We start from the raw sequence: 27983 nt of genomic DNA on the forward strand, positions 1-27983 counted from the left end.
TCCAAAGATCAGAACAGTGTAAGTAATAAAAGAGTGGCCACTTGAAAACCCAATACTGAAGTGTTTTGGACCATAATATGGCAATGGGTTGGGTTGGGTTGGGTTTGTTTCACTAACAACATCATCTGTTTTATGATACGAAAAGATAATATAAAAATTGGAAATTTATGCACCAGAGGTCGAAATCACAGCTGCAAACCAAAAAAGCAATGCAAGTGGCTGGCGGCTACCGCTGCTGCTGCTTTAACACCCGCCACTCCTCTCCGATTCAAACCCTACTCTACTCTTCGTTTCCTTTCGTTCTATTCCAAAAACCCAACAAGCCCTCGGCTTTTCCCGCCGCTTCCTCGTCGGCCGGTCCCGTTCCACTCAACCATTCCTCGGAAACGATGCTTCTGCTCCGTTATTTCCGCCGCGCTGCAGTCCGGAGAGATGAAAAAAAGGGAATTCCCAGAAAAGAAAGTTGGCGAAATGGGGAATACAGTTGGCGAGTTCAGGAAAAAGTTGAAAATTGCTGACATAAAAGGAGGGCCTGATGAATGTTTGAATCGGGTCGGACAGACTGTGGTGGTTATGGGGTGGGTTCGGACTGTCCGGGTTCAAAGCAGCGTTACATTCCTAGAGGTAAATAATAAACCTTTTCCCTTTCCTTTTTTTTTTTTTAAATTTCAGTTAATGTATTTTGTTGATGTTATATTTTTAGGTAAATGATGGTTCTTCGCTTTCAAACATGCAATGTGTTATGAATTCGGATGCTGAAGGTTATGATCAGGTATCCCCTGGCCTAAAAAAGATATATGTTTAACCTTTCTTAACCATGAAATTGAATATATGAAAATTCTTGTTTCATTTGTTTTGTGAAAGTGGAACATTAGCAAATTTCAATTTATATTTGTTCCTGGAATTTCCTTATTTTAAATTTTTTTATTATAGTTGCAAATCATTTATATGTTTCAAGCTTGTAGGTGGAATCTGGCTTGATTGCTACTGGTGCATCTATATGGGTGCAAGGGACTTTGGTGGCTAGCCAAGGATCAAAGCAGAAAGTGGAACTGAAGGTTGAAAAAGTTGTCGTGGTATGTTAGATTCCCCCCCACCCCCCTGTCTTGTTGACGTTTATTATTGTCAAATGTAGGAGTTTATTCATCCATTTTGCCTTGAGAATTGACTCAAGTGGTCTGCATCTGTTAACAGTCGAAGTTGATTATGGAATAGGAAATTCATTTTTCCTTTTGGACTTAAATTAAGAATAGATAAGACGGTTGCTAAGTTTATAATTTTAAAACCTATCATACTGCTTTATGCATTGCTATGTTGTGATCCTAAATTGGTTTACAACTTTTTGTTGCTGTTCTTTTTTCATGACAATACTTTGGAAAATGGACAATTACTGTATTATAATACATGAATGTTACTGCATGTTCCTCTGTTGGGCAATTAAAGGAAAGTTCTTCACTAAATTAAAGGACAAAATTTAAACTTCGAGTTGAATGTTTATACTAATTATATGGACTCTTTTTCTTTTTGGCAGGTTGGAAAGAGTGATCCTTCCTATCCCATTCAAAAGAAAAGGGTCAGCCGAGAATTTTTGAGAACCAAAGCTCATCTTCGTCCTCGAACAAACACATTTGGTGCAGTATGGTTCTGTTGCTTGTTCACTATCACCACTAGTTGCTATTATATTTATTTATTTTTACTGTTACCATAATTTGTGCAAGACATTATCTATTATATTAGTTGTAACTTTTACTTGCTATTTGCCCAGCATGGTTCTTTTTCAGTCTTTTTTTTTTTTTAATGTTTTGCCTTTCAAATCAGACCATCGTGATTTTATTTGCTTGTTTGTTTATCTGTATAAGTGTTCTCTTTTAATGGTACAACTTCTCTTTAGGTTGCACGAGTGAGGAATGCTTTGGCCTATGCAACTCATAAATTTTTTCAAGAAAATGGTTTTGTATGGATCTCAAGTCCTATCATCACAGCTTCAGATTGTGAAGGAGCTGGTGAACAGTTCTGCGTTACTACTTTGGTATGAACAATATCTATCAAGAATTTATTTTTTTAATTTTTTCTAATAGCTATACTGTATTTTAGGTTTTTAGTTAAAAGTTAATCTAAGATTATATTTTAAACAACTTTGTGTAAAGGTAAGCTATTATTGTCCACCCGCAAACATGAAGCCTCTAGACTTAAGGGAATTATTATGTTTTCAATCAATTTCTAGCATCCTTATTCCATTGTTAAATTTGTTTCTCCTTGGGATGGTTTGGACAATATATGTGCTTGTTGATTTAAATGTATGATCCCACTGCGCATGAAATGGTTTCAGTAAGAACTGATAAGCAACTATGATACAATTATGTTACAACACTTCATTTAGCATTTTGACTTATAAAGCTTTTTGTAATTAATAGATTCCAAGCTCCAGAGAAGCTGCTGATTCGCCTGTGGATGCCATTCCAAATACAAAGAATGGGTTAATTGATTGGTCACAGGTGAGTTAGTCTAACTCGCCCACTTCCAGTACTACTATATAGAGTTGCATCCCTATTTAAATGTTTGAATTTTTATAAAATAAAAGCGTTCTCTTTGCATTTCAAGGTCTTCAACTGCAGAGAGGCAGCCAACTGTATGTGGTTTTATAACTTTGCTCCATGCATCATCTGTGCAATTATCTGGAAACTACTTCTAAACTTTTCTGCTGCAAATTTTATTATTGTCTATCACTACATGTCTGAAATCATAGTGGACGTAGTTTGCAACTCTCAGGAACTAGTATGTTTTTGGATTCCACTAATGTAATTCTTTGTCCTATTTTTTTGTGTCAGGATTTTTTTGGCAAACCTGCATTCTTGACAGTTTCAGGCCAACTTAATGCTGAAACATATGCTACTGCTCTTTCAGATGTATGCCTCCTTTTGTACTCATAGTAATCCAAAATGCAAAGGTAATCAATCAAGAAATAATGCATGCTTATACTTTGGCAGGTGTATACATTTGGACCCACCTTTCGAGCGGAAAATTCGAACACATCCCGGCACTTGGCTGAATTTTGGGTAGGCATTCTTGGTTTAGTATTTTAATTTTTAACTTTCTATTCAACTTCACATCCATGTCCTTCCTACTTTTATGCATTTATTCTGACCTTACCTAAACCTTGTCTTCAAGAACTTATTCCCTCTTTTATATAGATGATTGAACCAGAGCTGGCTTTTGCTGATCTGGATGATGACATGGCCTGTGCTACTGCATATCTCCAGTATGTAGTATGTTACTCTTCACATCTATTATAAATTCATCTTTGTTGCTAATGCTAGAGTAAGAAGCTTGTAGGCAGATCCATTGAAATTCTTTAGTTGTATCTTTCCAAGTGAATTTGCTGTAACAATGCTCTTTTCCTTGGAAGGTGAGGCACGTGCTTGATAATTGCAAGGAAGACATGGAATTTTTCAACACTTGGATCGAGAAAGGGGTCATTGATCGGCTGAATGTACGGGCTCAATTTGTATCTTAACCTTACATTTTATTCTGAACTGAATTGGGAGGGGTTATTAAACATTATTTCATCTTCTAGATTTTGATCACCTCTTCTTTTGAGCTTGACACAGTTACTGGCAATGTTATTACTGATATATGGATGAATTTTATGTGATTAACAGGATGTGGCTGAGAAAGACTTTGTGCAGCTGACTTATACCGATGCAATTGGACTTCTTCTAAAAGCAAAGAAGAAATTTGAATTTCCGGTATTGCTTGTTTATTTTCTGTTCAAACCTACTTAGTTGAAAAGATAGCCATTTCCTGTTCATGAATGTGCCATGCTTAAATTTGTGATTGTTAGCCATGCCTCAGAGATAGTCCCATCACAGGATTGTATGGAAACTCATTTCTATAGAAGATTTCTGATTCTTGGTTCCCTTTTGCAGGTGAAATGGGGATGTGATTTGCAAAGTGAGCATGAACGTTACATAACTGAAGAAGCATTTAAAGGATGCCCTGTTATAATCAGGGACTACCCAAAGGCATGCGAATTGTCTCTGATCACTCTTCTCTATGTTGGGATTTTATCTGCTTTTGGTGTTTAATGCCTAGAGTTATTTAATGTAATACTCTCAGGAGATCAAGGCATTCTATATGCGGCAAAACGATGATGGGAAGACTGTAGCAGCAATGGATATGTTGGTACCTCGGGTAAATATTAAAATTTCTTCATCTATGGTTGCCAGCAGATTTGTTATAACGAACATAATCTTTTTATTGGATAAGTTTAGACACTGTGATGCTCCTTTTATAACAAACATATTTGTTGCGCTTAGATAAGAATATTATTCTTGTTATATGCTTTTCCTTGGTTGTCGAGTTCATTACAGTTCCTTTTCTTGTTTACGTTTGGTTAGGTTGGTGAGCTCATTGGTGGAAGCCAAAGAGAAGAACGGCTTGATTATCTGGAAAATCGTTTAGATGAGTTGAAGCTTAGTAAGGAGAGCTACTGGTGGTATCTTGATTTGCGTCGATACGGTTCAGGTTAGAGATACTTCTCTCAAACTTTAACAATAGCTGCTGAGCCTGAGAATAGTTCAGTTTCTAGCACTCAGATGAGTTCTGAGTAACATAGCTATCTAGGTTCAGGCACATGCAACGGCAATGTCATCTCAAAAGAGATGGTTAACCAACTGAACCCTTTAGGCTTTTTATATTATGGTGTGTCATCGAGGTGAATTGCAAGGGGCAGTTGTGCAGGAAAGTTATTATCATGGTTTCTATGTGATGACCATCTTATTGCATTTACCATTGTAAAATCTCTTTGATTGTCTTTGCCAGTTCCTCATGCGGGTTTCGGACTCGGCTTCGAAAGACTGGTTCAGTTCGCCACCGGAATCGAGAATATAAGAGATGCAATACCTTTCCCAAGAGCACCTGGTTCTGCTGAATTTTAGTGGTGCAAACATCAACGAGTTTTCCATATTTTCTTTAAGCAGTTTTTTAGCTTCGTTCTTTTTCTTTTTCCTTCCTCAAATTCATGTTTTATACTAAGATATCCCATCTATTCTTTTTAGGGCACTGAAGACTTTAGCTACCTTTTGCCTTTTGTATTTTTTTTTAAAAAGAAGGTATATTGAAGTTTATAATATTTAAAAACTGAAATTAGTGCTGTTGTAAAATGAATTTACATATTATAGAAAAAGAAAAGAAATAATGAAGTTACAAATGTTATTTCCTAGAAGGAAGTATATTTATTCTTCAACAAATTATCTTTTGTTGCTTTATCTACCTTATATGTTAAAATAGGTCTTTTTTTTAATTACATTCTTTTCAAGAATTTATAAAAAAATTAGTGATATTAAAAATTGAACTTTTAAATGAGGATTAATTTTTTTTTTTGAAATAAAAGCATATTTTATGGATATTAATCAGGGTAAAGGACGTATGTATTTTTAATCATTTATAATATTACCTACTCTGTTTAATAATCAATAAATGGTTTCTTACTAACATTAAAATACCAAGTAATTATAGATATGCATTGAAAAAGTCATTGGTTGCTAAATTCATCATATTGGGATTAGGAACTGGACCAATTCTGCATGACTTAATCACCAAATACAGAATATAAATAATATTTTATTGGATTAAAATATACTAATATTACACCCATTTGCCTGTTTTTGTTTAACTCTTCTGTCGTCCCAGTATTTGTAGCCTTTGCCTTTATTGCAACATGTTTATTATTATGTCGTTTTTACATGTGATCACATGATCCACTGCCTCATATTTTGTTTTTTCTTTTTGAAAATCAAGAAATATGTTATGATATAAACCAAAAATTGAAAGCATTGAATTATTATTGATCAAATACTATATTTTAAAGTTGTAAACAATCAATTCATTAATCATGCAAAAGCATTAATAATTCTCAGATTTGAAAGCAACCATTTTCTACTTATTACAAGAAAAAATATATAATTAGCAGAGAAAAAGAGTATATACAGTGCCTCTAATGAACATTTTGATTGCCAATTAAAAACAATACATAATGTTTTATGATGTAAGAAAGAGACATGGATAGCACCTAGCAACCGGTTACGCATGAAAACATCCTGTGGCTCCTAAACCTCGTGAGTTTTGCCACCGCCGGAGTTGTAGATTCGCCGGTTTCCATTCCATCCATCCCGGAGATATCTCCCGTTGACATACGCCGGCGGTGACCTTGACCACCGATATTCTTCTCAGCCATGGAAGTATTATTGGGTTTCATATACTGACTCGGACTCTGAACGTAAAACTCACTAATGTCGTAGCTTTTAGCTGCGCCGGAGGAAAGACACTCGTATTGTCGACGAGTTTTGGCCTTCTTCAATCTTCGATATACCAAAGGGATAAGACCCTCCATTTTTTTCCTGGGATTTTCTGGTAATGAATCACTAAACAGAGAGGATGGAGAGAGAGAGAGAGAGAGAGAGAGAGAGAGAGAGAGAGAGAGAGAGAGAGAGAGAGAGACTATACGGAAGACTTTTGGAGTTTTGGTATATTGGGTTTAGTGGTGATGAACTGATCACTCATGACTATATATAATATATTTAGTTGTTCTTATTCTTATTATTATTATTGTGGTAATGAAATGGCAAGTCCAGCACGTCATTTAAATCTTTTTTGACTTTATTTTATCTGATTAAGAATCATTGAATACTTCATATATGTATCCTGGAAGTTAATTAAATTTGATGATTGGGTTGAGAAATATGAGTGAATTTGATATTTATGTTTATAAATAACAATATATATATATACATGCATACACTACAATGCATCCGACTGACAGGTGTGTATTATCTATATATAGATATGGTTCTGATATTAAACAATTTCCTTATATAATATTTGATGTGGAATTCGATTAGGGTACATGAGAGTAAGCTTATTGAAATCTCTACTAGGACTTGGCAACAAAGGTCTTTTTTCTTTAATCACAAATTGTCAGTGTCAACCTCCAATTTCTTAGACAATATCTCATGTTTATGTGATTAATATTGTATCGTTTTGAGTCAAGTTTGTTTGAAACAAATTAAGTTTTAAGTTAGAATTTCATTTTATATTTTTCTTTTTTGCAATTTAGTATTTTCTTTAAGTAATTAAATTAGAAAATGCATTCATTTGCCAAAAGCTTTTATATCATTTTCTTAAAAGAAAAATTCATGACATTTTGTTAAATTTTCTTTCAATTTATATCTTAATGTCTGATATGAGTTGACTTTTATTTATAAAATTGGACAAATCTTGGTTTTTATAGAAAATTAGTCCGCACTACTTACCCTAAAAACAAACCAGCTGTAAAATCCAAAACCCACACCGAAAGGTATGAAGCATCATCCACACCATCAGGAACAAAGCCCAGAATTTTATATTGAGACTGAAATAAAATTATAAGATTTTAAAATTTTAGATCATAATGTTGGATTAAATAACTTAGATTAAATTATTAAATTTTAAGAGAGTCAAAATTGTAATATATATATATTTAACTAAGGGTTACATGCTTTAAATTAAATTATTAATTTTTGAAGGGATTAAAAGTGCATTTTATCCGTTTAACCAAGAGTTGTCAAAATTTGGGTGTACATGATAAATTCAAATAGATATGTTACAATTTTTCCAAATTTTTTAGTATACTTGACAAATTGCATTTTCATCCTTACATCAAAAAATATATAGAACATGGATGTTTGATAAGAATACTGGAGACAATTCGTATAAATTTACTTTGACAAGATTAATTAGACATTTCAAGTTTACAGGCTGCTAGTATATCAAGTTTCTACAACAGTTGAAGTATAGGAAAAATTTACATTCTGCATAGCAAGTAAATATGAACAACATATTAATTTAATAATGGCTTCTCTGCGTCCACCCCCTCTTCAATATCACAATAAAGTTCTTTTCTTTTAGCCCATAAGACGACGTAGAGACCAGTGAACATAAGCAACATTCCTGCAAAACTGCATTAAACACACATTTATCCAATACTGTTCAGCTTACATCCAAATTGTTGAATAATAATATATATGCATGTTCAATGTTTACCTTCCTAATGAAATTGTCTCCCCTAAGGTAATAAAAGAGAAAACCACTGCAATGACTGTTCCAATGGGGCTGAACATTGAGACAAAAACTGGTCCCCTTTTCTTCATTGCCCATCCATTGAAGCTTACACTTGCCCCGCCCATTGCACCTGCCTATGCATATCCCAATTTGAATTAAACAAATATATCACTATGTCGAACATGAATACTTCAAGAAATTTGAAGCATACCATTAGAGAAAAGATAATGAGGTCCTTAAAGCTAACAAAGGGTGAAGCCCATTGCAAAGCATGATCTTCAACTAACTGAACAATTGCAGTAATAATCATTCCAATGAACGATGTTAGGGCACATAGTGACATTGGCGCAGGCAAGTCACCCAAAGTTATCCCCTGCAAGAACACCAAAATCTTAGCAAAGAAAAAGAAAGAGCTGCGTCGTGTTTTGTTTTTTGATGAATATATCATTACTTGCAAGACTATATTGCTTGATAGAACAAAGACAGCTGCAACGAGATACAAGCAGCCGGAGATCTTATCTTTGTCGAAAATCATATCAGTATCAACATCAGTTAGGGGAGGCATGGCTGTTGCATCTTTGGAGGAGACAGTGCTTTGCATAAGGCTCATTGTAAGGGCACCTAAGACACATAAGATTGTGCCGGCAATCTTCACTTTACTGTACAAGCAACTTAGAGCTACTTTTTCTAACCTGCAACAACAATCATCCACCATTTTAAGGGAGCTCCCATCACTCAAGATAAGTGAAAATCTTAGAACCTGGCTGGTTAAGATCCAACCCTTTATTTTTTCATCCATTAATATCTAATACATTGATGGTCCCCGTTCAAATGTGAAAGGTCTAAAAAAGAAAATCAAACACAAGGAAAAAATATGAGTTCTCTCTATGAAAACACTGACTTTGAAAAATCCATTACTGAGGAGTTGAATCCTAAGAAAGTTTGATTCAGAGGAGGAGATGATGATACAAATAATAATATATTGATTGACCCATCTCCGGAAAAGCCTATCTCGTGGAGGGATATGCTCGTCGGCCAATCGTCAAAGGATACTTTCAATGATTCGGAAGGAAAAGATGATCTTGATATCTTGGACGGGGACATTCAGAAATCAATTGTGAATGGCGTGCATTCTATTTCTTTCTCGGATAGGATTCACAAAATCCTTATTCAAGGTATGGAGAACACGGTGATTTTAAAACTTCTTGGTCGTAACATTAGTTTTTCGGTTTTGCAGAATAAACTGTACAATCTGTGGAGACCATCAGCGCCTTTACATATGATGGATATAGAAAATGGTTACTTCCTGGTAAAATTTCAGAATAAGTTGGACTGTGAAAGGGCGCTTTCTGAAGGTCCTTGGATCATCTTTGGTCAATATTTGACGGTTCAACCTTGGACGTTAGCCTTTGACCCTACACAAGCTTACCCAAGTGTTGTGATGGCATGGATTAGATTTCCTGGTTTACCTGGCTATTTATACAATCATAAAATCATCACTGAGATAGGGGAAATGGTTGGAAAAGTGGTTAAATTGGATATGAACACGGATAGCAGGACTAGGGGGCGATTTGCCAGAATGGTTGTTTACGTTGACTTGGAAAAGCCATTGGTGTCCCATATTTTGATTAATGGTCATAAGCAGAATTTTGAATATGAATCTTTATCTACAATTGTTTTCACTGTGGGAGATATGGGCATGTGAAAAACTCTTGTCCTTTTAGAAATTCTGAAATCTCTAGCGAAAAGGAGAATGCCCCGTCGGAAATGTCATCGGAGATTCAAAACACGGCCAAGGCTGGCTTGAAGAAAGAAGACGAAAATTTCAGACCATGGATGATCGTTGAAAGGAAATCAAGGCAGAAAATTAGAGAAAATGTGCAAATTTCCTTAGATAACCAACAGAATGAAAAAGAAGGATCTCGATTTAGAGTCCCTAATAATAAGGACATGCACAAAGAGGATTTTGAGGGATTTTTGCCAGATATTAGGCATTATAAAAGAAAAGAAATTTTGCATGGCAATTTTATTGGAAAAGATTCTGCTACTCTTTATAACGGTCGAATAGAAGGGAAAGAAAACAACAATAATAAAAGCAATTTAAAGGAGGTACGCTTGATGGAGGATTGTGACCCTATTATTAAAGAGAAAGGTAGGCTAATTTCGGAGCCCAGCATGTCCATTAATAGTCTGAAGGAAAACTTACATAGCATTAAGAAGCCTGTTAATAGCTTGGGCTTTAGGGTCACATTAGCTGGTCAAGCCCGGGGAGTTTTGGATCATTCTAATCCGGACTTGGCAGCCCAACACTTCCCTGTTACTACTGGAAGAGGCAGTCGGTCTAATGCAGCTGCTGAATTGCAAACAGTCCCAGGTGATGGTATGGGTCTCCGGTTTGAAGGTGAAGGCTCAATAAATTGGCTAGATTTGGAGGATACAAGGCAGGATAGAAGTGCAGTTTCACTGGATGTTGGAAACCTTGACTCCGGTAGACACTCGGTGGTTGTCTTCCATGAAAGCACCCAAACAAAGGCAAATAACAATGCTCCTTCCCCAAATAATTTTGGTTTTTCTCCAGTGATTTCCTCTGGTTCGGGTAAAGCTATTAAAAACAGAGGTAGAGGATATACTAAAAAATAGGCCAAATTGCTTCATGGCAGCAATGCCCGCTTCAAAATCTCGGGAGCCCAACGAATGCCCTTGAAGGAATCGATGGAGTATCTCACCCAGAGCATTTCAACCCTTGCAAATTCTAATCTTGGGGTTGAAATAAGTGTCGAAACTAATGTGCAATAAGAGGGAGTTAATGTCCCTAGGCAGTAAGGATTTTTCTTATAGTCCTTATTTGTTTTTTTTTTTTGATAATGTTTTTATCTTAAAATTGGGGGTTTGGTTTACTTTATTTTTATATTGTATTTATCTTATTATGGCTTTAAATCTAAAAAAAATCATGGAATTGTCAAGGGTACGCTAGCAGGAATTTTTTACGAGCCTTTCAGGAATACAACGCAGAGCACATGCCTGATGTTGTTTTTTGGTGGAACCAAGAGTGAGTGGTAAAAAGGCTAATCTTATTATTGAAAAATTGGGGTTTAACTATTCACATCGAGTTGAAGCCGTTGGTTTTTCAAGAGGTATATAGGTTGGATGGAAGGAGTTTATCCAAATACATATTGTTCAAAACCATCCGCAATTTATTTTCTTACGTGTTGATAATCTTAATCCTAATAATACTTTCTTTATTTCCTTTGTTTATGGCAGTTCAGATAGGTGTAAACGAAAGCTTCTTTGGAAAGGCTTAAGATCTGCTAACCCTAACCTTTCTTTTCCTTGGTTAATTATAGGGGATTTTAATGCCATCTTATCTTTTTCAGATAAAAAGAGTCTTGTTTTCGTTGGTAAGCGTTGCGTTTTATTTGGTAATTTTTTTGACTCTTGTGAGTTGCAGGATTTGGGGTTTAATAGACCTACTTTCACTTGGCAAAGAGGTGGTACTTTTGTCAGACTTGATCGGGCCTTAGCTAATGATGCTTGGGTGTCTATTTTTCCACAGTACTTTGTCCATCATCTCACTCGTATTAAGTCTGATCATAGGCCCCTCTTGCTATCTATTAGACAGGACCTTAGCATACCTCAAGGTAGACCTTTCAGGTTTTTAGCGGGATGGATGAAGCATAGTGATTTCTCCAATCTTGTTAAAGAAAGGTGGAATTTTGCAGGTAATATGGTTGAATCTTTAAATAATTTTACCTTTTTTGCTAAAGATTGGAGCAAGAATATTTATGGCTTTCTGAGTACTCGTAAGAGAAATCTTATGAGATCGCTCAACAATATTCAAAAAGCCTGGAGCATTATTCCTCTACTTATCTAGCAGGAAAAGAATTGGAAATTAGGGATGAGCTGGAAAATGTTCTTGACCATGAAGATTTACTTTGGAGACAAAAGGCTCGTTGCGATTGGCTTCAATTGGGGGACCGAAATACAAATTTTTTCATAGCCGTACGTTGAGGAGAAGAAAATTCAACCGTATCACAACCTTACGTATTGATAATGGGGAATGGTGTTCAGATCATGACATCTTGCAAGCTAAGGCGGTGGATTTCTTTGAAGAACTTTATGGAGAGGCTCCCCCTGTCTTGAGGGATATTCCAAATATTGGTTTTCCTAGCTTTAATTCTTCAAAGATCATTTTTTTGGAGGCTACTATCATTAATGGGGAGATTAAAAGTGCATTGTTTGACATGGCTCCTTTGAAAGCTCCTAGAAGTGATAGTTTCCATGCTCATTTTTTTCAAAATCAGTGGGATATCCTTGGGAATGATGTGTGCCAGTGGGTTCAAGATTTTTTGCTGACGTATGATTGAGCCAGAATTGAATAATACGTTGATTATGTTGATTCCTAAAAAAGAGAGTCCTGAGGACTTTAGTCACTTTAGGCCCATTAGTTTATGTTCTGTTCTCTACAAGTTGCAAGCTAAGGCAGTGGATTTCTTTGAAGAACTTTATGGAGAGGCTCCCCCTGTCTTGAGGGATATTCCAAATATTGGTTTTCCTAGCTTTAATTCTTCAAAGATCATTTTTTTGGAGGCTACTATCATTAATGAGGAGATTAAAAGTGCATTGTTTGACATGGCTCCTTTGAAAGCTCCTAGAAGTGATAGTTTCCATGCTCATTTTTTTCAAAATCAGTGGGATATCCTTGGGAATGATGTGTGCCAGTGGGTTCAAGATTTTTTTCTGACGTATGATTGAGCCAGAATTGAATAATACGTTGATTATGTTGATTCCTAAAAAAGAGAGTCCTGAGGACTTTAGTCACTTTAGGCCCATTAGTTTATGTTCTGTTCTCTACAAGTTGGTAATGAAAGTAATTGCAAATCGGTTCAAGGTGATCTTTCCTAAGCTTATCTCCCAAGAACAAGCTGGGTTCATAGCTGGGCGTAACATTCCTGGTAACATTATTTTAGCTCAAAAAGTCATCCATTCTATGCGATGCAATCGGAAAGGAAGGAAGTTGATGGCTATTAAGTTAGATTTAGAGAAAACCTATGAAAGAGTTAGTTGGGAATTTATAAGTGCTTCTTTGATTGCAGCTGGAATCCCTGTCTTCTTACAGAATGTAATCATGCCATCTATTTCTTCCTCTTCTGTGCAAATTCTATGAAATGGAGTGCCTACTCAGAAGTTCAAACCTAAGAGAGGAATTCGCCAAGGTTGTCCTTTATCACCTTATCTATTTGTACTTTGCATGGAATGGTTAAGGCATTTTATTCGAACAGAAATAGGATCTGAAAAATGGACCCCAATTCATCTTTCTTGCACAGGTCCTTCAGTTTCTCATTTGTTCTTTGCAGATGACTTGGTGATCTTCTGTAAAGCTCAGCTTGACCAAGCTCGATTACTGGATAGCATCCTAACTCAGTTCTGTAAGATTTTGGGTCACCAAATCAGTGTTAGAAAAAGTAACATATTCTTTTCCAAAGATACTGACGCTGATGTTCGTAATTAAATTAATCAGCTTTTTAGTTTTCAGGAAGTCTGAAATCTTGGCACCTATTTGGGTGTTCCTCTTTTGCACGACAGGATTACCAAGAGTACTCTGAGCTTTATTGTGGATAAGGTGAGAAAGAAATTGCAAAGTTGGGATGCCAGGAAGTTATCTATTGTAGAAAGAATCACTTTGGCTCAATCGGTACTCCTTCCCATATCTAATTACTTCATGCAGTCTTTAATGATTCCGAAAGGTGTTAATGTTGACATTGAAATATTGGTTAGATAGTTTATTTGGGGCAGTACTGATGGGCATCCTAAAATGTCTTTAGTAGGTTGGAATTCTATTTGTAAACCGAGGGCTCGGGGAGGTCTTGGCTCCAGACATTTGGAAGATCAAAATTCATCTTTCCTTAAGAAGATTGACTTTAATCTAGTGTCTAAAAGTAATGCGCTTTGGGTTCGTGTTCTTCGTGCCAAGTATGGTTGGAAAGATCAGTTCCCAGATTCTATCAGTAGAAGCCAATGTTCTCATTTATGGAGAGCACTCTCTAAGATATGACCGCTTCTTCGAGAAAATCTTGCATAATCTATTGAAAATGGTGCTGGTGCTCGATGTTGGAAAGATCCCTGGATTCTAAATATGGGCCCTTTAATCTCAAAAATTCCTTATTTTGCTAACCTTAATTTGGATTGTTGTGTTAGGGAGATGATCAATTCTAATGGTAGCTGGAATTTGGATTTGTTTCATGTCTAGGTGACTGAAGATATAATCAATAGAATCATTAGCATTCCTCCCCCACACCTTGACTCTAGTTCGGATAAAGTTATATGGGCCCGGTCAGCGTCTAGTGTCTTCTTAGTTCGCAATGCCTATTGGTCTTTGAAAGAGGATTCTTGGAATTCTCAGGAGGAATATTAGAAGATTCTTTAGAAATATCCGGGTCTTTAGAGAGGTAGAGTCTTTCTTTGGCTTGTTTTCAAACAAAGACTTCTTACAAATTCGGAACGAGCTAGACAGGGAATCAGTCATTGCAGCTCCTGTACTATATGTGGTCATGACCTTGAGGATTTGGCGCGTGTTCTTAGAGATTGTCCTCCCGCGAAAGATGTGTGGAGGCTTGTGATTCCAAATCAGTTAAAAAAAAGGTTTTTCTCTGTCTCTTTTCAGGACTGGCTTACTCTTAACCTTTGTTTTCATGAAAGATTGCAAGATTGTCATCTTATTTGGTCCTATCAGTTAAAAAAAAGGTTTTTCTCTGTCTCTTTTCAGGACTGGCTTACTCTTAACCTTTGTTTTCATGAAAGATTGCAAGATTGTCATCTTATTTGGTCCTACCTATTTGGATTAGTCGCTTGGCGTATATGGAAGAATAGGAACCTATTTATCTTCCAACACATATCATGGACAGCATCTGAAGTGGTAAAAGTCTCTAGTTGCTGGGGTCGTCACTACGACTCTCATGTTGGAGATCACATTAATAACAAGCAGGGATCTATTTGACGGACAATTCAGATGATACTTGGGTGTATTTATCCACTAATGGGGTTATGGCCAAAGATTCTGGTTATGCTGCAACAGGAGGCGTAGCTCGTGATCGAGATGGAAATTGGATAATGGGATTTAACCGATTCTTAGGCGTGTGCTCTCCGTTTGAGGTTGAAGTCTGGGGCATTCTAAATGAGACCCTTATTTTATTTAATAAGGGCTATAGACAGATCATTATTATGACAGATAATCTTGAAATTGCCCAGATCTTGACTGATATGGATTTGGAAGACTCAGGGATTATTGTGCTTCGAAGAACTCATCGCATCTTATTGTGCTTCGAAGAACTCATCGCATCTTGTAATCAGAAGGGGAGTGGAGGATTAAGCATATCCCAAGAAATCAGAATTTGGTAGCGGATCGTCTTGCTAAACTCAGTTTGAGTTGGAAATCAAGCTTACAAGTTATTGATGAGGCTCCTAAGGATATTTTAGATTTACTGCAAGTGGATAAAATAAATAGTTGTTTTATGTAATTGATGCTTTTTCATTTCACAAAAAAAAATGTAAAAGGTCTATCTACTAAATATGAAAGTCAACTTAAGAATGATGATTGAATATGTATTAAATAATAATAGGTAAAAAGGTAATGGAAAGGAGTCAAACCCGAAGAATGAAGTGAATTCAAAGACCTAACATAATTTTTTTAATTCTTAAAATATAGTATTAGAGATTATTAATATATATACACATGCATATATATATAGTATTAGAACTCAAAAAAAAATTGTTTTGATTTGTTTGGAGAAGTGGTTATTAAAACTCTTATCTAACACTTAGATGACCCGGATTTAAACCATATATATCCTCTTGTTTTTCAATATTATATAAAAATTTAAACATTGATAAAACAAAAGGAATATAAGATAAATATAACATTTAATATAATAAATTTATGTGGGATAATCCAATTTTTAATAATAAAACTACTTTGGGAAAGAAATAAAAAGAAAAAAAATGAAATAAATACAATACCTGCAAGTCCAAGCAATTATAAAGATGAGGGCTGGAGCAAGGTTTGGCATGGCTGTTGCCATTGCAGGTGAGGATAGATTTATCCCTTTTAGAAATAGGAACTGGAAGAGACTTACCCTGAAACAAATATTAATCATAACATCATTGGGGGAGACATATTATCTTTCTTTGGAATATATTAAGCTTGCATATGTAATCTATTAAACATATAAATTATTTATATTTGATTTATTGTACCAAATAATGTCGAAAATATATGGCAAATGAGTAATCATGTTTACCCTGAAAAGGAGATGGAAACCAGCTGAATTATCAACTTCAATGTCAATTGTTTGGGCCATTTGCTCCTGCAAAATTAACGTCAAACTTTCACCAAATTCACTCCCAACCGATAGAAAATCTTAGCGCTAAAATTAAGCATATACACCTCAAACATACAATTTCGATAAACCCAAAAGAAAAACTTACCTTTCAAAGTGAACAGCAAAAGGAGAGACAACGAGGAAGGTTGAAAAGGAGAAGAAAATAACAATGGTGAAAGGTTTAAGGCCAAGGGACATTAGGTATCCAAGTAAAACTGAATTCCCTGCGAAAAAGAATTGCACCCCTATCAATCCTGCAACTATCACCACATCTTCTACCACTTCCTTTTTCATGTATTCCACCATCTTTAATTATTTTCCCTCACTTTCCTTCCTTCCTTCCAAACAATACACTATATACACAAAACCTTCTTTCTTCACCTCCGAAACAAACCCTCTGCTTTTTTTTTCTTACTTAATAATAATTAAATAGAGTGAGAATGGAGATTATATATGATGTAACCGAATTAAGTTAATTATACTTAGCTAACGTTAAAGATGTTTCAGCTACCAGTCTTCTTCTGGTTATTCGGAAGAGGTTGGCAAGGACCTTGTTTTTTTATGGCTTTATTTTATTTTCTGGATTTATATATTTATATTTATGGTTAAAATTTTCAATTATATAATTTATTGGTATTATCTCACGTCTCTCCACTTAATATAATAATTTTTAGTTTGAAATGCTTAAGAATAATTAAGGGGAAATTAATAACAACAAATGAGTATACTTAAAATCCAGGGATATTTTATGTAGTACCTTTTTCCATCTCTCTAAATTAATAATTTTTTAAAAGAAAGTAATGTTTTTGGAGGTGGTTTTCAAAACATAAAATTAGTCTTAAAATATTTTTTTTCTAATTGAGATGATTATTAATTAAATCTACCAATTTGATGAATAATTTTATAATGGTAAAAATATATCTGTATATAGCAGTCAATTAGAAGTTTGAAAGTGGGTTGGCATGCATACCTGCCACACGTAACCCACCCTTGGGACCAACTCGCCTAACGCAACAATAGTCCAAGCCTGTCCTTGTGGGCGTCGTTCTCGCCCTGCAAATATTTAACAACTCGGCGGCCCACCACTTGGACCAAAATGTGAATCGCCTCCAAGTCTCTTATACACTATTTTGACAAGTCCTTTTATTGTAGGATAAAAGGTAAATTATGTTGAAGTTGCTGCTGCTCAGTGCTCGTTTCATGTACTGTAATAATCAATTTGTTTTTTACTTGGGTCGTCGTTTTTAATCTTTTACATGAGTTTGATCCATTTAAATATGACATATTTGACAAAATATAGTAGAGGTCGACTAAAGGTTTTAGTCTCCCTATCGACATCTTGAAGTGATTTGATTAGTATGAAAATTTTAATTAAAGAGCTATTTTTAAAAATAGTTATCAGATTTATTTAAAAGAGTTTTTCAAAGACTTATCAATTGTTTTAGAAGAGAATATTTTATTGCTCTCTGAGCCTATATATAGGCGGCATTCTCCCTTGAAAAATCAAGTTTTAAGAGTTGATTTTTACAAAAAAGGCTCCCACATTGTGTTTTGATTAGCTTGTTTGTCTCTTTTTGAGTATTTGTTTAGTTAATTAAGGTGTATGTAACACTTAGGGTGGGTTTGGATGGGCGATTGGGTGCGGTGCGTTTAGCTTACTTTTTGTCTCACGCTACAGTATCTAATCTCACTGCCACCGCTGTTTTTACACTAACCGCAGGTAAACGTATCGCCCATCCAAACTCACCCTTAGTTGAATCTCTGTTTAGTGACTATTGTAAGTTGTGGGATCATTAATTCTTTATCGAGGTTGCATATACTTGCTTGGAGAAGAGGTTGTGAGCTTTAATAAATAGGGAAAGAAGTGCACTCTTGAAGTATTTGGTGATTGAATAAAAAATTTATCATGAACGAGGCTTCGAAGATGTAAGATCATTGTACCTGAACTGTGTAAACAAAGATTGGTTGTATTGTTTCTTTTCTGTACTCATTTTACTTGCGCTGTTTATTTTTGTTCTAACTATTGTTACAATGAACGTTAAACAAAGTTGATTAATCATATCTACAAATAAACTTACTCATAAGTTGGGCCACCTACCCTGGTCAAAAAGCCTACCAAAAAATGGGAGGGTTTGAATGAAAATACAATGCTTAAAAATTGGGATTGGGTAAAATTTAAGGGTCATTTTCTATAAGGCCTGACCCTTGGGTAAGATTTTTTTGCTCTAGCTTGGCCCAAATATATTATGCTATAAAAAATAATTATATTAATTATATATGATAAACAATACTTATATATGTTTATATTTATATTAAATTACTAACTCAATAACAATTAAATCAATTACCCAAAACTTAAAAAAAAATTTACCAAACTAAATAACTCAACCCAAAATATAAAATTTTAAAAATTATATTTAATAAAATAAAACATTTATTATATTTATTTGTTTTTTTAATATAATAAAACATTTAATATATTTATGTTAGAAATATTTATTTTAATATTTTTAGTGCACTTAGTGTATTATATATTTTCTTTAAAAACTTATTTTTAAATAAAAACTAATTTAAAAAATTCAAATATAAACGGGTTGGGTTGAGTTCGAGTCTATCTTTTTTAAATTGGGTTAGGTTTGGACAAAAAATAAGTCTATTTTTCGGGTTTAGTTAGGCTCGGATTTGAAAAATTAGTCTAGATATCTTACATAAACTCGACTTGGCCTATAAGCACTTCTATTTGCAGACTAATTATTTTTCAAATTAAGTATAAAAACTAATTTTTGTATTCTTTTTAAGAAAATTTTTTGTATATTTAATGTTGATGAAATTGACCCAAAAAAAAATGTTGATGAAAATAAATAGCATCATATTAATTTTCCATGTTTTATAACGTGAAAAAGTTAAAGTACTCATGAAAAGAGTCCATTTTTAAAATTAGTATATTAATAATTTTAACCTTCAAATATTTATATATTGTGTGAATTTAGTTTTGATTATAAAAAATTTATCTCTCAATATTTACATATTATATAATTTAATCTTTTTTTTTTAGTTTTGATTTTCTTTATGGCCGTTTCACTCTTATGATAATATAGATATCTCTAAAAAGGAAATTTAAAATGAAAGTTTCTTAAAATATATTATTTTAATATTTTATTATTTGTAATTATTAAATATTTATTAAAATAAAGTTTAACATAGAATTTTTTAAAAGGTAAAAAATTATTGTAAAGAAAAGAATAATGATATTAAAAATAAAAAAAATAAATACATAATATAGACCTATTATGTACGATTAGTCAAATAGATAAATTTTGAGGCGTACTGAGATTTTTTTATGTATCAGTTGAACAATAAAATTCCATAATCTATACTTTTAATTTCCACGAGACAAAACTATAATATCGCTAAAAGATATAACCGTACTAATAATTGCAAAGAGTTCATTCTTTGCTCATGCACTATTGGGCGCAATTTTCGATGAGGAGAATGATTTGGGTAGGATGATAAAATTCACACGGTTGCAGAGGCAATTCAACAATATCCCAATGTAGCTGAGTTTCAGACTATTCAACATGCACTGCTCGGAGGATTGCTAATACCAAACAAGTCACAACAATTTTGTTGATCGCATATTTGTCCTACTTTTAACCAATTTCGAAGTTGCTAGAGCATGTACTTGGGGTCAGCGATTTTGGTATTACTGTAAAGAGTGCTTTATAGAGCGTCTTAATGTATAATTGATTAAATAAATGGTTGTTGCTTACTTTTACAAGCTGGGATGATATTGGCTGTACAAATATGGTTGGATTAATTTTATTTTAAAAAAGAAAACTATAAACATATTAAAAATTAAACGATTCAAGCGAATAAAACTACAATATAATAAATCAATGAACGAGCCAGACTTAATTAATTTCCATCGATTTATTACAGAATAGATATATAAAACACACATATATATATCATCTTTAACTTTTATCCCACTACGTAACTTAAGAATCGAAGGTACCCTACGACGACGTTTAATTCCGCAAATAACAACAAATCAGAGCCATAATCTGTAAGAGAAGATAAATAGTTGCGGAAGCCCAGTTTTAAGCTAACCTTCCTCATTCTAACATTCAACCAACTGCAAGGTACTTGAACTGTTAGAGTCTTGCAGTACGAAAATGTTGCTTCAAAAGTGGCCGAATGTACTCATCATAACCATCCGGCACAACCGTATCATTCAACGGACTCTTCCACGCTTCCTCATACAGTTTTTGATAAACATTTCCATCATAGCAACCGAGAACCGAGCCAAGGTAGTGGTCAGTGTGATTGAATGCATCAACAAGGGCAATCGCATTCGGGCGGACCTACAGTTTTAAATGAGATCAAAACTAGTGAGAATGCAGCAGCCTTTTGAGCTGATCACCGTATTAACGGAATCAAATACTTGAAACAAACCTGGGAGTAAAGTGATCTGAGCTGTTCGTTCGCTAGTGCACCTTGTTTTGGGGTAATGCAGCCAGTGGAGACGAAATGACCAAGATGTTTGTGTAAAAGAGACAATGCATATACGTTGCAGAGGTTCTCCAACTGTGTTTTCACTCCCTTTCCTGGTATGTCTTGCTGCAGTTTCTCAATGAACCTGAAAAACAAATCAAGCAGCCGACACTATGTTGATCCTATGATTTGGTGTTCAACTTTTGCAACCAATTTCTTAGAAATTGAGATGAAAGTTAAGAGTTTTATGAATATTATAGTTTGGTTCCTTCCATACATAAGAAACCTCATCGACTATTAATTTCAAGGAGAAGCTTACTTGGAAACAATAATTAACTGACAATGAGCAACGGCAGCCTCAACCAGATCTGCTGAGATTTCACCAAAACCTGAAGATATATAAAAAAGGGAAAAGAGAACATGGAAGCCCAATTAATTTATCTACTTCAACAACTTAAAAGCAGAGAGGTCAGTCCAGATTATATATCATAACAAAATGATATTCATAATTGAGCTGAGCTGAACTCAAGCAGTAAGAAGCTCAATCTCGACTTGAAATTCAAGGCTCAAAGTATGAGTCGGACTCATTGAGTTTAACTTTTAAAGCTTGAAATTAATTCGGTTCAAGGGGTGAACTGCTTGAACTTGCTCAATTAGGCATGATTACCTAGTAAAAACTAAGGTAGATCTCCATGCTTAACCTCAAGCTTGATTATTTGTGCTCGACTTCTAGTTCATGCTAGAATTTTTCAATATTGGTGAAAAATAAATATATATTAAACTCGCCAGCTATATGAATAAAACATGAAAGTACACAAATTCAGTCCAACCAACAGCTTGAGCTACTCAAGTTAGAGCTCAACTCGAAAATGACTAAGCCAAATTTATTTTTTTCTAGTCTAACTTGAGTAATTTGTGATCAAAGGTGTCTCATTTACGCCCCCAACATGACCATCTACAAGAGGACCATGCAAGAGTGAACTTGGTTGAGTAACATGACAATAAAAATGACTGATAAAAGAGAATGCTTATTCACCCATCAAGGTAGAGAGGAGATACCCTCTTCTGGAGTTGAAAATCTGCTAAGGCTTTCAGCACAGGCAACAGACATCCGAGCAGACCTCGCTTCAAATGCCTCCAATATAATACTATGTTTCAGCCAATCCTCAGCTGCAAGCCAACCGAAATAATGAAATAATTATATTGTTACTTACCCAGTCCAATGTTAATTTGTCAAGGAGTATGAAACCATGTCTAGAGTTGGCAATATTTTTGTAGATTAGAATTAAAATAAGCTTTAAATTGTTTACAAATAAGGACCAGCAAACTTACTCCTAGGCATTGCGCAAATCATAATTAATATTGGTAAAAATGACAATTTTCAATTTTCCAAGAAGCAATAATTCAAAATACAAGTCGTAAACAAGCTCAAGAAAGAAAAACATGTAAGAGGTACCCCTTTGAACTTCACAATGGCATTGCATGAGATGTTCTACTCGTCCCAAATATGCTGCTGTCCCAACAGGCATCTTTCCAGACACCAGCCGGGAAATGGTCTTCATTAGAAACCTTGCAACCTACAGAAATATTTCCGCTTGCATTGTCAATAGATGGCACCCCATCATCATTATGAACACAACATCTAAGGATTTTAGATTGGTTCCCTATTTCAATTGTGATATTTCTTACATGTTCTTTGCTATAGATTCATCCTCTATGCTACTCGGACTCTTCACTCTTCTTTAGTGTCCTACACTCCTATCCGATTCATAGATATGGGGATATGACCTCTAAAGATCCTCTAAATACATAGAGAAACTTAGAAAATCTAACCATATCTGTGTCAGATATATACTCGTATTTAACACTCACATCCAAGCCCGAGTAACATGGTTCATCCTATCTACATAAAATACCAAGAAGCACCAGCAATACAGCTAATAAGATACTGAAATCAGAGATTCTCATAATAGATAGTAAAACCTACTACTAAGATTAAGCCTCCATTAGAAAATTGGAATTCATCCATTACCATCTAAAAGAACAAAATGAAGACAAAGAAAGGTTGACAAAAATAAAAGTTATATACTACTTCACATTTTTCACACCTGCAAAAGCATCACAATATTGTCTCCTTCATAAGTACAGTTAGGGATATAAACTGCAAATAATTCCGGAAGCCCACTGCAAGAAAGATAACCATGACCGCCACACAACTTTCGGCATTCTTCAATGGCATCCTGCAAGCATATTATTTTAGCCAAGATAAAAACATAAATAAATAAACTGAGTTATTGACTGTGATTTCAAATGAATATCAAAACTTTTAAAAGTAAAGAGAGAGCATTTGTGCCATCAAATAGAAAATAAACTGGCCAACCAAATAGAAGGAAAACTAATCAAGATTTGACATAGTAGAAAACTAATCAATATAATTATAAGGAAGACCAGTGAAGGTTAGTAATAGTGACATACTGCAGTTGCAGAAGTGGTAATAGATTTTAACCCTGCAGCGCATGCATGAACCTCAGGTAACGTGGAGAAATCATTGGCTTGCAATCTTTTGCTCACATCAATGTATAACCATTTCATCCATTCACCAACAAATCTGAAAGCATAGGCAGAGGCAAGCAAAGGAAAGAGTCTACTTTGCTGAGTTTTATAGTTAATCACCTGAAACAAATTAAATAAATGTAAAAGCATTAGATGCATCAGCCTTTGGGACACGTAAAAATTAGTCTGAAACATCAACAGCAGTAGCAACCAATACTTTTCAACAAAAGTCTTTGGAAGTTTCTATGGGAAAGAACAAGCCATTAGAAGTGATTATAAAATAAAAGGTTGCTGTGTACAACAATCTGTACTGGAAATAATATGTATAGGTGTATCAGTGTATCAGTGTATGCAGTCCAAAAGAAAGTAGTACCTGGGTCTCTGGACCACCATTCTCTGAACCAAATTGTCTACGAACAGCACTGTACCTTGTTGCAATACAAACTGCCCTTGACAAAGCACAAGAAGCTTCGGATACAATTATTTGTCGGACATAGACCATAGTACCATAAACCAGCTGGCGGGGAACATCAGATTGTACATATTTCCCTTCTCTTGTAACCTGGGAAAGACTGAAACATTTGGCGAGGAAATAAAGAAGCAAACATCAGAACAGTCATCTTGTTTTTGCATGAAAATCACACTATAGGAGCAGCACTTCAGCCTAGGTTATCACTTTTGTGGCTTCCTTGTTGGTCTTTTTCTTCAATTGACGAAAGATACTTTTATAAATTTTAGGTTTTTAACCACTCTAAAACCTCTCTATTGTTAACTGACGTTGCAGAAAATTTTGCAGCCTTGCAACTTCAGTCAAGAAAAAACTGCTCAGTACAGGAACTATCCAGTAAAGACTTTTCAAAAGATACTTCCACCATGGCTACACTTTTATTCCTCTATAAGGTGGGCAGACAGATAAACATCAAACGAGAGAAAAAATATTGGCCTTCAGAGAAAGCAGCAGACAAAGACATAGAGAGGAATGGTTATAGAACAAACCGCATTAGCATTTGGTTCCTCGGGATGCGCACATGATCAAATCTCAGAAGACCATTGTCCATGCTGTTATATGCCCCACTTCCAAATTTCATTCCAATATCACCAACTGTTATGCCTGGAAGAGGAGAGTGGTCATCCAGACCACGCAGCTGGACAATAAAACCTGAAAAAGAAAGTATCTGAATTAATATCTGCAATACCAGCTAAAGAAGTAAGTTCATGAATTAGGAACTTACCATGCACTCCATAATCTTGTCCATCTGTTCTAAGACGAGCATAAACCACAGCATGTGTGGATACTTTACCCAGTCCACCAGGCCACCACTATAAATAGCAAAAACCAAGCTAAGTGAATAAAATACAAGGAGATCACTATAAGATTACAACAAGTCATGAAGTATGCAAAGTACGCATAAGAAAACTACGCATTGTACACAAGAAAAAAGAGGAGAGAGGATACACTTGAGGATGTCTGAGCCAAAGAAGAAAAATACTGAGAATGATTATTGAAGCAGTTCTCAGGATATATTGCTTACTACAAAGTATAATTGATCAATATCAAAGACAGAATTGATCAAAGGATTGTTAACTATTTTACTCACTTTGCTTGAAGTCAATGTGGGGCTATGAATGACAAATTCATCAGTCTGAGGATCAAATGTTGCTGTAGTTTCAAGCCCTTGGACATTGGAGCCATGACCAAGTTCAGTTTGTGCATAGCATCCAATGATTTGCATGTTATGTGCCATTGGCAGCCATTTCTGTTTCTGCTCCTCAGTTCCTTGTCCTTCAATAGCAGGTATAAACATTCCCTATCAAGAAAATATATATTAGTAGGTTAAAACTTAAAACTAGATTAAAATATGCAAACTTCAAACCCAGAAATTACCCCAAAGAGACCATCATTTTGTATTAAATTTAGCAAACGAGATTTGAATGCTGAAGTTGACCAAAGTTTCTTGTGTTTTCCAAATATATTGCTTAGCGTAGAAATAGCATACATGGTACTTAGAAGCTTATAACTGGAATCAAGAAATAGCACTTACCCAATGAAGGTTTGCATAAGCAGGCTGATCCACATAAAACCATAATGTATGTGTCTCTTCCTCTATCATAAAAGATAACAATTTAATTAGATATCCAAGGGAAAAATCAAATAACGCAATGAGAAGCTCAGATGAAAAGAAACCAGAGAGATTAAGCTCAATAGTCCGCTTCACTGCATGAGCAGTTTTTCTCAAAGTATCTTTAAACAACTCCTTCCTACTAAGCATAGTTCTGTTATCCTTTCGAAAGACCTAGAAAAAATAGAAGGAAGACTACTTAGATATGAAAGAATTATCTTTAAAAATGCCAAATTGAGAAGTGCCTCTAGTCGTTTAGGTTACTGGAGGGAAAGGTTAGTAATATTAAATATCAGTCAGTGCAGAAACTAATAGAAAAGAACGACAACATCACTGGAAGAGAAAATCACATCTTTGCTTCATTTCACTTTTCCACTTATGCCAATTTTTCGAAACTAACAATACCAAAACTCAAATCCAAAATCTAGAACAACTGAAGGTAAATTATGGAACTGCCTCAATCTTTAAGACACTTAGTCTTCTATTCTTTAACGCATTTCAAGAGTTAAAAGACTCAAGTGGCAAAACATAGAGAAACTAAGCTGAAATTAAGAAACAGGTAAAAGTTGTCTCAAGTCCAAGGAAACTCTTTCCGGTAGCTGAAAAGCTTAAGAAGAACCTCAAATTTTATAATATTGCAATATCCCGAATGCTGGTGCACATTTAACAGGCAGAAACTGAATACTCAATTTACGCAACCAAACAAAAATTGGATTTCTTCCTACATTTTCGTGAGAAACATACAGTAAAAAGCATATTCTGATAAGGGATTATAGGAAACAATATATTTAAATTTTAAACCCTAAAAGCAACTAACAACTAGAGGCCAAAATCCAAACTTCAGCTTCACTTTTTTTTCCCGCGTGTTATCGGGAACCAAAGAGAAATGGAATTAATCTAGAAAAAAAAAGAAAATATTAATCGGAGCCATTCAGCAATAAAAGTGTAAGAAACTAACAATTTCAAGTTATGATTAACCAAAACTCTCAATCTTCTGAAACTTCTGTTTCATATATATATTCACAGCCATAATGTAGGTAACAAGAAATCAAATGACAAAAAAGAGAAAAAAAAAAACACTAGATCACCGGATCACTAGCGACGAGACGAGCAGCTCGATCGGAGATCTCAAAGGCGTGACGAGAACCAGCCCAAACGATCTTCATCTCTTCTACATCGAACGACGCGTTGCTCCTCTCCTCAGCGTGGTAATCCAGTGGTTCCATTGTGTTTTTCTTTTTCGACAAAAATCGAAATTTCAAAAACCAACAAATTAACAATAGAGCACTTAAGCAAAAGAGCAAGTATCTAGCAGAATGAACTGAATATAAATACTTTAAAAACAAAAAAAAAAAAACAAAACAAAACAAAACCTTCGCCCTTATTTCGGCTTCGATTATTACAATAGAGTTGGTTGAGAATTTATTGACTCTATTTATCAAAAATAACGACCGTATAAAAATATATTAAAAAGTAGTTAATTCCCACGTTAAGACTTTTTACTGAAAGAAAGGTGGACAAAAGTTAAATCGAAAAATGAATTTTTAATTTATAATAATTAAAAGTTAATTATTGATGTAACTACTAATAATTAAAAAGTTAATTATAGATTTAACTACTAATCTTATATTTTAGGATAAATATCAAAATTATAAATGAATTATGGTTTAATATGTAATTATATACATGAACTTTAATTTTGTGCAATTTTATACATAAAATTTTAATTTGATCCGATTCTTATAAATTTTTAACACAACTATTGATATATCATTTTATGTTTATATATTACATACATAAATAATTATATTTTTCCAATATAAAATAAATTGATGTATTTATTTCTTTAAATCTATATAATTAAATCAAAATTAAATTTTTAATTATACATTTAAGCTACAATTAAAGTTTCAGTATATAATTATATACAATTAAAATTCATATATAATTTTCTAATAATACATTAAGAGACAAAAGTTTAAATATGCTGGGTCCCAGCTGGACTAAATTCGAGTTTCTATTTTTCTTCCCGACAATATTCGAATTTCTAGATTTAGTTTTAATTCAAATTGTTAACTTAGTTTTCTTTTTCAAAATAAAGTATGCGTACTTAATCCATAACCATTCATTTTATTTAAATTACATAAAGTTATTAAATTTCAATTTTAATTTATATATTATATTCGAATTATACTTTATTTTTTTTCAATAATTTATTATCTCAATATTTATAATTTTTCATTTCATGTCTTTTTTCCCCTATAAGATAATGATAAAATTTTAGTATTGATTCTATTTTTCTATTAAAATTTCTTATTTAGTTTATATTAATTATTTTAATGCA

The 27983-nt window shown here is 34.2% G+C and overlaps 4 protein-coding genes across 5 annotated transcripts; 1 reads left to right on the plus strand and 3 right to left on the minus strand.

Annotated features, from left to right (window-relative positions):
- The first annotated feature begins 117 nt into the window (after positions 1-117).
- Positions 118-5245, plus strand: LOC107890642 (asparagine--tRNA ligase, chloroplastic/mitochondrial). The gene is made up of 15 exons (XM_016815157.2): positions 118-624; positions 704-772; positions 966-1076; positions 1532-1636; positions 1892-2029; positions 2415-2495; positions 2829-2906; positions 2988-3056; positions 3192-3266; positions 3407-3490; positions 3660-3746; positions 3927-4022; positions 4117-4191; positions 4398-4524; positions 4822-5245. Exons 1-15 carry the CDS (start codon positions 133-135, stop codon positions 4935-4937), a joined length of 1803 nt encoding a protein of 600 aa, XP_016670646.2. The 5' UTR covers positions 118-132; the 3' UTR covers positions 4938-5245.
- Positions 5246-5861: 616 nt separating this feature from the next.
- LOC107892832 (uncharacterized) lies at positions 5862-6544 on the minus strand. Its single transcript, XM_016817872.2, has one exon. The coding sequence runs from the start codon at positions 6389-6391 to the stop codon at positions 6071-6073; it is 321 nt and encodes a 106-aa protein (XP_016673361.1). The 5' UTR covers positions 6392-6544; the 3' UTR covers positions 5862-6070.
- A 1199-nt stretch (positions 6545-7743) lies between these two features.
- Positions 7744-16998, minus strand: LOC107890641 (WAT1-related protein At5g47470). The gene is made up of 7 exons (XM_016815156.2): positions 16579-16998; positions 16392-16457; positions 16111-16227; positions 8549-8789; positions 8309-8470; positions 8080-8231; positions 7744-7994 (listed from the first exon to the last, which is right to left on the minus strand). The coding sequence occupies exons 1-7, from the start codon at positions 16776-16778 to the stop codon at positions 7877-7879; spliced, it is 1056 nt and encodes a 351-aa protein (XP_016670645.1). The 5' UTR covers positions 16779-16998; the 3' UTR covers positions 7744-7876.
- Positions 16999-20383: 3385 nt separating this feature from the next.
- On the minus strand, positions 20384-27114 carry LOC107890640 (peroxisomal acyl-coenzyme A oxidase 1). 2 transcript variants are annotated; one of them, XM_016815155.2, is made up of 15 exons: positions 27013-27114; positions 26728-26874; positions 25705-25813; positions 25562-25623; positions 25118-25327; positions 24752-24839; positions 24516-24678; positions 23893-24091; positions 23442-23639; positions 23075-23206; positions 22423-22543; positions 22026-22136; positions 21286-21355; positions 20928-21111; positions 20384-20836 (listed from the first exon to the last, which is right to left on the minus strand). In XM_016815155.2, exons 2-15 carry the CDS (start codon positions 26863-26865, stop codon positions 20627-20629), a joined length of 1995 nt encoding a protein of 664 aa, XP_016670644.1. In that variant the 5' UTR covers positions 26866-26874; positions 27013-27114; the 3' UTR covers positions 20384-20626. The 2 variants fall into 2 exon arrangements, with proteins under 2 accessions (XP_016670644.1, XP_040957141.1); XM_041101207.1 differs by lacking the exons at positions 25705-25813; positions 27013-27114 and having other exon boundaries at positions 26728-26858.
- Positions 27115-27983: the final 869 nt, after the last annotated feature.

Source organism: Gossypium hirsutum, chromosome D09 (genome assembly GCF_007990345.1).
Source record: "Gossypium hirsutum isolate 1008001.06 chromosome D09, Gossypium_hirsutum_v2.1, whole genome shotgun sequence".
NCBI classification, from domain to species: Eukaryota; Viridiplantae; Streptophyta; class Magnoliopsida; order Malvales; family Malvaceae; genus Gossypium; species Gossypium hirsutum.